Raw genomic sequence first — 12,303 nt, forward strand, 5'->3', positions numbered from 1 at the left:
AAAAGCTGAAATGGCCGCAAAATACCCCCAAAAAACCCAAAATTGCCCCAAAAACCAAACCCTGTGTCTGTGGGTGGTAAAATGCAAAAAAAAAACGGAGAAAAAAGCCCCAAAAACAGCCCTGAGAAAAACCCCAAACCTGCCCCAAAAATACCCAAGGGAAACCTCAAAAAAGCCCCGAAAAAATCCCAAGAAAAACCCCAAAACGACCCCCAAAATAAAAGGAAAAATACAACAAAAAAAACCACAAAAAAAAAAGAAAACGAAAAAAAAAAAAAAAAGAACCCCCGAGAAAAACCCCAAAAAACGCAGGGAAAAAACCTGGAAAACGCCCCAAAAAAAATCTCATGGAAAACCCCAAAAAACACTCCAAGAAAAACCCTAAAACTGTTCCAAAAACCCCTGTGAAAATCCCTGAAACCGCCCCAAAAAATCCTGAGAAAATCCAAAAATACCCCAAGGAAAACCTTAAAAATACCCCCAAAAAACCCCAAAAAATACCCCAAAAAACTGAAAAAAAAACCCTGAGAAAAACCCCCAAAAATGCCCCGAAAAAATCCTTTTCTTCCCTGAAAATTCCCCCTTTTTTTGTCTCTAAAAATCCCTTTTTTTTTTTTTTGCCACAAAAAATCCCCTTTTTTAATCCACAAAAAAAATCCCATTCTTTCACCCAAAACCCCATTTTTTCCCCTTAAAAACCCCGTTTTTTCTCCCTAAACCACAATATTTTTCCCCTCTACAACCACAATATTTTCTCCCCTTCTAAAACCACTTTTTTCCCCAAAAAAATCCTCCCTTTTTCCCCTCTAAAACTCCTTTTCCCAAAACCCTCCTTTTTTCCCCTCTAAAAACCAATTTTTTCTCCAAAAAAATTTTTTTATCCTTTTAAAAAACTTTTCTTCCCCAAAACCCCCCATTTTTTCCCAAAAACTCCTTTTTTCCCCTCAAAAAAATCAATTTATTTCCCGAAAAACCTCTTTTTTATTCCTCTAAACCCACTTAAAAAAAAAAAACAAAAAAAAAAAAACAACTTTTTTCACCCCAAAAAATTTCCAATTTTCCCCAAAAAACTCCTCTTTTTCCCCCCTCTAAAAAATCCCTTTTTTTTTTCCCAAAAATTCCCATTTTCCCCCCAAACCGACACCACATTTTGGGGGGATTCTCTTTATTTCCCTCCCTCCCTCCCTCCCATCCCGGCTTTTTTTTTGGGGGGAATTTTGGGGATTTTTTTTTTCTTTTTTTATTATTTTGGGGGATTTCGGGGGATTTTCTTTATTTTGGGTTTTTTTGGGTGTTTTTGGTTTCACTTTTTGGGCTCGTACTGGATCAGGCGCATGATGGCGTCGTTCTTCATCACGCCCCTCGATGAACTCGGCCTCGGCGATCTTGTCTGGGGCGAGAAACGGAGATTTCGGGTCAAAAACGGCAATTTGTGGGGCAAAAACGGCAATTCGGGGTCAAAAACGGCAATTTTGGGGTCAAACGCGAAGGGTTTGGGTTAAAAAACGGCTGGGTTGGGTTAAAAACTGGCGAGTTTGGGTTTGCGGTGAAAAAAGGAGATTTTGGGTCAAGAAGGGCCAAAAACAGGGATTTTGGGGTTAAAAAGTGATTTTGGGTTAGAACAGGAATTTGGGGTTAAAAATGGCGGGTTTGGGTTTGGGGTGGAAAATGGGAATTTTGGGTCAGGAGGGGCAGAAAATGGGAATTTTGGAGTTTGGGAGAGGGGGGTCCAAAATTCAGGATTTTGGGAATCGGGGTCATTCTGGGGGGTTTTGGGTTATTTCGGTTTTTTCTGATTTTTGTGGATTTTTGAGAGGGATTTTTGGGGTTTTTTAGGGTTATTTGGAGTTTTGCAGGGAGGTTTTGGGGGGATTTTGGGTTTTTTGGGTGGGATTTTTGGGGTGATTTTGGGTTTTTTAGGTGGGGTTTTTGGGATGATTTTGCTGGTTTTTTTCGGGGATTTTTGGGGTGATTTTGGTGGGTTTTGGGGGAGGTTTTTTGTGGTGATTTTAGTGGTTTTTTTGGAGGATATTTTTGGGGTGATTTTGGTAGTTTTTTGGGGTTATTTTGGTGGTTTTTGAGCAGGATTTTTGGGGTGATTTTTGGGTGGTTTTGGGGGATTTTTGGGTTGATTTTGGGTGGTTTTGGGCAGGATTTTTGGGGTGATTTTGGTGTTTTTTGGGGGGATTTTTGGGGTGATTTTGGTGTTTTTTGGGTGGGATTTTTGGAGCGATTTTGGCAGTTTTTGCCGGGATTTTTGGGGTGATTTTGGTAGTTTTTTTTGCCGGAATTTTTGGGGTGATTTTGGGTGGTTTTTTGGGGGGATTTTTGGGGCAGGATTTTGGCGTTTTTTTCCGGGACTTTGGGTGGGATTTTTGGGGTGATTTTGGCGTTTTTTTCCGGGATTTTTGGGGTGATTTTTAGGGGATTTTGGGTGGGATTTTTGTGGGGATTTTTGGGGTGATTTTGGTGGTTTTTTGGGGTTATTTTGGGTGGGATTTTTAGGGGGGATTTTTGGGGGGATTTTTGGGGTGATTTTGGCGTTTTTTGCCGGGATTTTTAGGTTGATTTTTGTGGTTTTGGGCAGGACTTTTGGGTTGATTTTGGGTGGGATTTTTGGGGGATTTGTTGTGGTGATTTTGGCGTTCTTTGCCGGTGTTTTTGGGGGTGATTTTGTGGGATATTTTTTGGGGTGATTTTGGCGTTTTTTGCCGGGATTTTTGGGGTGATTTTGGGGTGGTTTTTTCCCAGGATTTTTGGGGGATTTTTTGGGGTGATTTTGGCATTTTTTGCCGGTGTTTTTGGGGTGATTGCGGGCGGTTTTGGGCAGGATTTTTGGGGTGATTTTGGCGTTTTTTGCCGGTATTTTTGGGGTGGTTTTGGGGTGGTTTTTGGGGGGGATTTTTGGGGTGATTTTGGCGTTTTTTGCCGGTGTTTTTGGGGTGATTTTGGCGGTTTTTGCCGGTGTTTTTGGGGGATTTTAGGTGGGATTTTTGGGGGGATTTTTGGGGTGATTTTGGCGTTTTTTGCCGGTATTTTTGGGGTGATTTTGGCGCTTTTTGCCGGGATTTTTGGGGTGATTTTGGTGGTTTTTTGGGGGGATTTTTGGGCAGGATTTTGCCATTTTTTGCCGGTGTTTTTGGGGGTGATTTTGGGGGATTTTGGGCGGGATTTTTGGGGGGATTTTTGGGGTGATTTTGCCATTTTTTGCCGTGTTTTTGGGGTGATTCCGGGCGGTTTTGGTGCGCACCGTTCTCGCCCTTGTTGAAGTAGGCCCACAGTTTGTCCGCGCGTTTCTGGGGGTTGTTCTCGTCCTCGGGCAGCAGCTTCTGCTCCTCGGGCCGGGATCATCTTGAAAATGGCCTGGGGGACCCCGAAACCCCGAAAACTGTACCCAAAAATGGCCTGGGGACCCCAAAACCCCGAAAACTGAACCCAAAAATGGCCTGGGGACCCCAAAAACCCCGAAAATGGTACCCAAAAATGGCCTGGGGACCCCAAAAACGGTACCCAAAAATGGCCTGGGGACCCCAAAAAACGGTACCCAAAAATGGCCTGGGGACCCCAAAACCCCCAAAACTGTACCCAAAAATGGCCTGGGGACCCCAAAAATGGCCTGGGGACCCCAAAACCCCGAAAACTGTACCCAAAAATGGCCCTGGGGACCCCAAAACCCAAAAACTGTACCCAAAAATGGCCTGGGGACCCCGAAACTGCGCCCCCAAAAATCCATCAGGGACCCCGAAACCCCAAAAATGGTACCCAGAAAATGGCCTGGGGACCCCAAAACCCCGAAAACTGTACCCAAAAATGGCCTGGGGACCCCAAAACCCAAAAAACTGTACCCAAAAATGGCCTGGGGACCCCAAAAAACCCAAAAACCTGTACCCAAAAATGGCCTGGGGACCCCGAAACCCTGAAAACTGTACCCCAAAAATGGCCTGGGGACCCCAAAACCCCGAAAACTGTACCCAAAAATGGCCTGGGGACCCCAAAAATGGCCTGGGGACCCCAAAACCCCCAAAACTGTACCCAAAAATGGCCTGGGGACCCCCAAAAATGGCCTGGGGGACCCCAAAACCCCCAAAACTGTACCCAAAAATGGCCTGGGGACCCCGAAACCCCAAAAACTGTACCGCAAAAATGGCCTGGGGACCCCAAAACCCCGAAAACTGTACCTAAAAATGGCCTGGGGACCCCGAAACCCCCAAAACTGTACCCAAAAAATGGCCCTGGGGACCCCCAAAACCCCGCAAAACTGTACCCAAAAATGGCCTGGGGACCCCCGAAACCCCGAAAACTGTACCCAAAAATGGCCTGGGGACCCCAAAACCCCGAAAACTGTACCCAAAAATGGCCTGGGGACCCCAAAAACGGTACCCAAAAAATCCATCAGGGACCCCAAAAAATCCATCAGGGACCCCGAAACCCCCAAAAACGGTACCCAAAAACTGTCAGGGGCCTTAAAAATGGAACCCCAAAACCCCGAAAACTGTACCCAAAAATGGCCTGGGGACCCCAAAAATGGCCTGGGGACCCCGAAACCTCCCGAAAACTGTACCCAAAAAATGGCCTGGGGACCCCAAAAACGGTACCCAAAAACTGTCAGGGGCCCCAAAAATCCATCAGGGACCCTGAAAATCCATCAGGGACCCCGAAACCCCCAAAAACGGTACCCAAAAACTGTCAGGGGGCCCCCAAAAATGGCCTGGGGACCCCCGAAACGTGCCCCAAAAATCCATCAGGGGACCCCGAAACGCACCCCAAAATGTCAGGGACCCTGAAAATCAATCTGGGACCCCGAAATCCCCAAAATGGTACCCAGAAAATGGCCTGGGGACCCCAAAAAAACGGCGTCCAAAAATCCATCAGGGACCCCAAAAATCCATCAGGGACCCCAAAACTCTGAAAACGGCACCCCAAAAATGACAGGGACCACAAAACCCCAAAATGGAACCCTAAGAAATATCAGGGACCACCCAAAACAGCACCCAAAAAATCCATCGGGGACCCCAAAAAAGGGAACCCAAAAACCGTCAGGGACCCCAAAACGGCGCCCCAAAAACACTCAAGGCCCCCAAAATGGCTCCAAGGACACCAAAAATGGCTCTGGGGACCCCAAAAATGGTCAACCTCAAAATGGGTCTGGGGACCCCAAAAACCCTCAGGGACCCCACAAAGGGTCTGGGGACCCCAAAATGGGTCTGGGGGCCCCAAAATCCATCTGGGGACCCCAAGAGCCGTCGGAGACGCCAAGAACGGCACCGAGAGCCCCAAAATCGGCGTTTTTGGCCCCAAAGTGTCCCCGTTCGTGGGGAGGGGGGAGGGGCCCGAGCCTTTCCCTGCCCCTCCCCCACCCGATCCGTTTATGCCGCCCCTCCCCCCCCGCCCCTCCCCCTCCCCCCCCGGGGTTTTTTCCATCCGGGACCGAAAATCCGGGATTGGGGGGGGGGGGGGGAGGGGCAAAGCCAATTAGCGCCCCTCCCCCACCCCGCGGTAATTGGGGACACGGGGGGGGGGGGGGGGATGGGGGAGGGGCGGGGTCAGAGCCCATCGAGTGAAGGGAATTCAGAATTCCTCTGGGATGAGGCGATCCCAAAATAGCCCAAAATAAACCCAAAATGTCCCCAAAATAAACCCAAAATGTCCCCAAAATATCCACTAAAATATCCCCAAAATGTCCCCAAAATATCCATTAAAATATCCCAAAAATATCCTCAAAATATCCCCAAAAATATCCATAAAATGTCACCATAATACCCCCAAAATATCTGCCAAAATATCCCTAAAATGTCCCCAAAATATGCACTAAAATATTCCAAAAATATCCCCATAATACCCCCAAAATATCTGCCAAAATATCCTGAAAATATCCGCAAAATATCCCAAAATGTCCCCAAAATATCCCCAAAATATCCACTAAAATATCCCCAAAATGTCCCCATAATACCCCCAAAATATCTGCAAAAATATCCTGAAAATATACCCAAAATGTCCCCAAAATATCCCCAAAATCTTCCCAAAATGTCCCCAAATCCCAAACCCCAAATCCCGAACTTCCTCTCAGGATGAGCCAATCCCATCCATAGCCCGGAAAACTTCCCCAAAATCCCAAATTCCAAACCCAAAATCCTGAATTTCCCCTGGGATGAGTCAATCCATCCCAAACCCCAAATCTGCCATTTCTGACCCCAAATCTCCCCATGATGATCTCCAGCACCTCTCCATTGCTGACCTCGGGTTCCTGCATCCCAAACCCCAAATCTCACATTTCCAAACCCCAAATCTGCCATTTCTGACCCCAAATCTCCCGTTTCTGGCCCCAATCTCACCGTGATGATCTCCAGCACCTCGTTCTTGCTGACCTCGCCGTTCCTGTACCCCAAACCCCAAATCTCCCGTTTCTCACCCCAAACCCGTGTTCTCCTCACCGTGATGATCTCCAGCACCTCTCTCTTCCATCCCAAACCCAAATCTCACATTTCTGACCCCAAACTCACCGTGATGATCTCCAGCACCTCTCTATTGCTGACCTTGGGTTCCTGCATCCCCAACCCCAAATCTCCCATTTCTGACCCCAAACCTGTGTTCTCCTCACCGTGATGATCTCCAGCACCTCGTTCTTGCTGACCTCGCCGTTCCTGTACCCCAAATCTCCCGTTTCGGACCCCAAACTCACCGTGATGATCTACAGCACCTTCTCTTCCATCCCAAACCCCAAATCTGCCATTTCTGGCCCCAAACTCACCGTGATGATCTCCAGCACCTCGTTCTTGCTGACCTCGCCGTTCCTGCATCCCAAACCCCAAATCTCCCATTTCTCACCCCAAATCTCACCGTGATGATCTCCAGCACCTCGTTCTTGCTGACCTCGCCGTTCCTGTATCCCAAATCTCCCATTTCTCACCCCAAACTCACCGTGATGATCTCCAGCACCTCGTTCTTGCTGACCTCTCCATTCCTGTACCCCAAACCCCAAATCTGCCATTTCTCACCCCAAACTCACCGTGATGATCTCCAGCACCTCGTTCTTGCTGACCTCGCCGTTCCTGTATCCCAAATCTCCCATTTCTCACCCCAAACCCCACATTGTGGATGTTCTCCTCACCGTGATGATCTCCAGCACCTTGTTCTTGCTGACCTCACCGTTCCTGCATCCCAAACCCCAAATCTCACATTTCTGACCCCAAATCTCACATTTCTGGCCCCAAACTCACCGTGATGATCTCCAGCACCTCGTTCTTGCTGACCTCTCCGTTCCTGTACCCCAAATCTGCCATTTCTGACCCCAAACTCACCGTGATGATCTCCAGCACCTCGTTCTTGCTGACCTCCCCGTTCCTGTACCCCAAATCCCAAATCTCCTGTTTCTCACCCCAAACCCCATGTTCTCCTCACCGTGATGATCTCCAGCACCTCGTTCTTGCTGACCTCACCGTTCCTGCATCCCAAACCCCAAATCTCCCGTTTCTCACCCCAAACCCCACATTGTGGATGTTCTCCTCACCGTGATGATCTCCAGCACCTCGTTCTTGCTGACCTCTCCGTTCCTGTACCCCAAATCTCCGTTTCTCACCCCAAACTCACCGTGATGATCTCCAGCACCTCGCTCTTGCTGACCTCTCCGTTCCCACCATCCCCAAACCCCAAATCTCACATTTCCAAACCCCAAATCTGCCATTTCTCACCCAAATCTCACCGTGATGATCTCCAGCACCTCGTTCTTGCTGACCTCCCCGTTCCTGTATCCCAAACCCCAAATCTCCCGTTTCTGGCCCCAAACTCACCGTGATGATCTCCAGCACCTCGTTCTTGCTGACCTCACCATTCCTGTACCCCAAATCTGCCATTTCTCACCCCAAACTCACCGTGATGATCTCCAGCACCTCGTTCTTGCTGACCTCGCCGTTCCTGTCCACGTCGAACAGTGAGAACGCCATTCCCAAACCCCAAATCTGCCATTTCTCACCCCAAACTCACCGTGATGATCTCCAGCACCTCGTTCTTGCTGACCTCGCCGTTCCTGTACCCCAAACCCCAAATCTCCCGTTTCTCACCCCAATCTCACCGTGATGATCTCCAGCACCTCGTTCTTGCTGACCTCGCCGTTCCTGCATCCCAAACCCCAAATCTCACATTTCTCACCCCAAACCCCACATTGTGGATGTTCTCCTCACCGTGATGATCTCCAGCACCTCGTTCTTGCTGACCTCACCGTTCCTGTACCCCAAACCCCAAATCTCCCGTTTCTCACCCCAAACTCACCGTGATGATCTCCAGCACCTCGTTCTTGCTGACCTCGCCGTTCCTGTATCCCAAATCTCCCGTTTCTCACCCCAAACTCACCGTGATGATCTCCAGCACCTCGTTCTTGCTGACCTCCCCGTTCCGGTCCACGTCGAACAGCGAGAACGCCCACTCCAGCTTGAGGTGGGTCTTGCCGGACGAGGTGAGGTGCAGCGCGATGATGTACTCCCGGAAGTCCAGCGTGCCGTCGTCGTTGGTGTCGAAGCTGCGGAAGACGTGGCGGGCGTAGCCCTGCGGGTCCGAGTTGGGGAAGAAGGTGCCGTAGATCTTCTCGAACTCGGCGCGGCTGATGCGCCCGTCGGGGCACTGCCGCTGGAAGCTCTCGTACCTGCGGCACCGGGGAAAATTATTATTAATTTTATTATTGTTGGTTTTGTTGTTGTTATTATTATTTTTTTTAATTATTATTTTTATTATTATTTTTTTATTTTTTATTATTTTATTATTATTATTATTATTATTATTATTATTATTATTATTATTATTATTATTATTATTATTATTATTATTTTTATTATTATTATTTTTATTTTATCATTATTACTATTATTATTATTATCATTATTATTATATGATTACTATTACTATTATTATTACTATTATTATTAATTTATTATTAGTATTGATATTAGTATTAGTATTAGTATTGCTAGTATTGTTAGTATTGTCGGTATTGTCAGTATTATTGTTGTTTATTATTACTACTACTACTATTACTATTATTATTATTATTTTGTTATTATTAATAATAATAAAATTTTTAAATTGTTATTATTACTACTATTGCTATTGCTATTACAATTATATATTATCATCATCATTACTATTATTATTACTATTATTATTAATTCATTATTAGTATTGATATTAGTGTTAGTATTGTTAGTATTGTCAGTATTATTGTTATTTATTATTATTACTACTACTATTACTATTACTACTACTATTACAATTATTATTATTGTTGCTTTGTTATTATTATTAATAATAAATTTTTTAAATTGTTATTATTACTACTATTGCTATTGCTATTGCTATTACAATTATATATTATCATCATCATCATTACTATTATTATTACTATTATTATTAATTTATTATTAGTATTGATATTAGTATTAGTATTGTATTAGTATTAGTATTGTTAGTATTGTTAGTGTTGTCAGTATTATTGTTATTTAATATTATTACTACTACTACTATTACTATTACTACTACTACTATTACTTCTATTATTATTATTATTTTGTTATTATTATTAATAATAAAATTTTAAAATTGTTATTATTACTGCTATTACTATTGCTATTGCTATTACTATTGCTATTGCTGTTACAATTATATATTCTCATCATCATCATTACCATTATCATTACAATTATCATTATTGCTCTATATACATATCTGTACATAAATACATATATGTATATAAATACATTAATGTAAATGACACATATAAAATACATTTCATATTTATATTTATAATGTCTATTTTATATATTATAATGTAGTATTATTATTCTATAGTATGTTACACTATATTGCATTGCACCCAAACTGAATCTTCCAAGCACTTGCTGCCCAGTTATTAATATATTATTATTATCATTATTGTAATTATTATAATTGATTATGGTTTATTTATTTATATAAATTTATATAATTAATTACACTGTGTTATTTATGCTATTACACTATTTATTGTACGATATGACTTTATTATACTGTATTATTCTATATGCTGCATAATACCATACTATATACTCCATTACACTATACTAGATTATTCTATACTTTATTACTTTATTATGTTGCATTTATACCGTATTATTCTATACTTTATTACTTTATTACATTACATTTATACCGTATTATTTTATACTTTATTACTTTATTATGTTACATTATTTAAAAAGCCACATTATACAATACTATATTACTTTATTATTCTATCCTATATTAGTTTATTATATATTATTCTATATTGTATTACTTGATTATACTATACTACATTATTCTATGCTTTATTACTTTATTATGTTACGCTATTCTATATATTACATGATACTATATTACTATATTACTATATTACACTATATTATTCTATATATTATATTATATTATTCTATTCTGTATTACTGTATTACACTATATTATTCTATATACTGTATTATACTGTATTACTTTATTATATTATTCTATATACCATATTATACTATATGATTATTATATTATATTATATTATATTATATTATATTATATTATATTATATTACATCTGAATTGCACCTGCCAAGCTCTCAACTGTGCTCACAACTGCACAGCGTTAAGGCTAATTAATTACCTACTTAATTACTTTATTTCACTATATTTTAAGATACTATTATATATTTACATATTTATATATTATTCTGTAATTATTTTATTAGACCATATTATTCCATCCTATCACATTACATTTAAACTGAACCCCCACAACATAACCCCACAAAATCCAAAATAATCCCTAAAAAAACCCCAAAAAAATCTAAAAAAATCAAAATAAAAACTTTAAAAAAACCCCCAAAAAACCCAATTAACCCCTGAATCGCCCCAAAACCCCCGAAATGACCCCAAACGCCCAAAATTTGCCGTTTTTTGCCCGTACCAGCGGCAGAGCTCCTCCTCGGAGTAGCGCGTGCTCGTCTTGAGGTCCTCGAGCACCTCCTTGGACAGAGCCCCGCTCTTGGCGTTGCCCATGGCGGCACCGAGGAGGAGGAGGAGGAGAGGAGGAAGAGCCTGGGGGGAGAGAGAGAGAAAATGGGGTGAGAGAGGGGAGATTTGGGGCCGAAATTTGGGGGAAAAAGGGAATTTTTGGGTACCGGAATTTGGGGAAAAAATGAAGGTTTTGGGTCCTGAAATAATGAGAATGAAGAGGAGGAGGAGGAGGAGGAGGAAGAGCCTGGGGGGGGGAGAGAGAAAATGGGGTGAGAGAGGGGAGATTTGGGGCCGAAATTTGGGGGAAAAAGGGAATTTTTGGGGTACCGGAATTTGGGGGGAAATGAAGGGTTTGGGTAACAAAATGAGGGGGAAAATGAAGGTTCTGGATTCCTGAAATGAGGAGGAGGAGGGAGGAGGAGGAGGAGGAAGAGCCTGGGGGGGAGAGAGACAAAATGGGGTGAGAGGGGGGAGATTTGGGGCCTGAAATTTGGGGGGAAAAAGAAGAGTTTGGGTACCGAAATTTGGGGAAAAAATGACGGTTCTGGGTCCTGAAATAATGAGAATGAAGAGGAGGAGGAGGAGGAGGAGGAGAAGGAGGAGGAGGAAGAGCCTGGGGGGGGAGAGACGGAAAATGGGGTGAGAGGGGGGAGATTTGGGGCCGAAATCTGGGGGAAAAAGGGAATTTTTGGGTACCGAAATTTGGGGGGAAATGAACGGGTTTGGGTAACAAAATGAGAGGGAAAATGAAGGTTCTGGATTCCTGAAATGAGGAGGAGGAGGAGGAGGAGGAAGAGCCTGGGGGGGGAGAGAGAGAAAATGGGGTGAGAGAGGGGAGATTTGGGGCCGAAATTTGGGGGGAAAAAGGGGAATTTTTGGGTACCGAAGTTTGGGAAAAAATGAAGGGTTTGGGTAACAAAATGAGAGGGAAAATGAAGGTTCTGGATTCCTGAAATGAGGAGGAGGAGGAGGGAGGAGGAGGAGGAGGAAGAGCCTGGGGGGGGAGAGAGACAAAATGGGGTGAGAGGGGGGAGATTTGGGGCCTGAAATTTGGAGGAAAAAAGAAGAGTTTGGGTACCGAAATTTGGGGAAAAAAATGAAGGTTTTGGGTCCTGAAATAATGAGAATGAAGAGGAGGAGGAGGAGGAGGAGGAGGAGGAGGAGGAGGAAGAGCCTGGGGGGGGAGAGAGAGAGAAAATGGGGTGAGAGAGGGGAGATTTGGGGCCGAAATTTGGGGAAAAAGGGAATTTTTGGGTACCGAAATTTGGGGAAAAAATGAAGGTTCTGGGTCCTGAAATAA

The 12,303-nt window shown here is 43.7% G+C and overlaps 1 protein-coding gene across 1 annotated transcript; it reads right to left on the reverse strand.

Moving 5' to 3' along the window:
• Nucleotides 1-1,193: 1,193 nt before the first annotated feature.
• RCVRN (recoverin) lies at nucleotides 1,194-11,079 on the reverse strand. The gene is given in 6 exon segments (XM_074531712.1): nucleotides 1,194-1,360; nucleotides 1,362-1,390; nucleotides 3,251-3,344; nucleotides 3,346-3,363; nucleotides 8,347-8,635; nucleotides 10,954-11,079. Coding segments are annotated over 6 exon segments (579 nt in total). The 5' UTR covers nucleotides 11,046-11,079; the 3' UTR covers nucleotides 1,194-1,303.
• Between the last annotated feature and the right edge of the window lie 1,224 nt (nucleotides 11,080-12,303).

This window comes from Zonotrichia albicollis, chromosome 38 (genome assembly GCF_047830755.1).
Source record: "Zonotrichia albicollis isolate bZonAlb1 chromosome 38, bZonAlb1.hap1, whole genome shotgun sequence".
NCBI classification, from domain to species: Eukaryota; Metazoa; Chordata; class Aves; order Passeriformes; family Passerellidae; genus Zonotrichia; species Zonotrichia albicollis.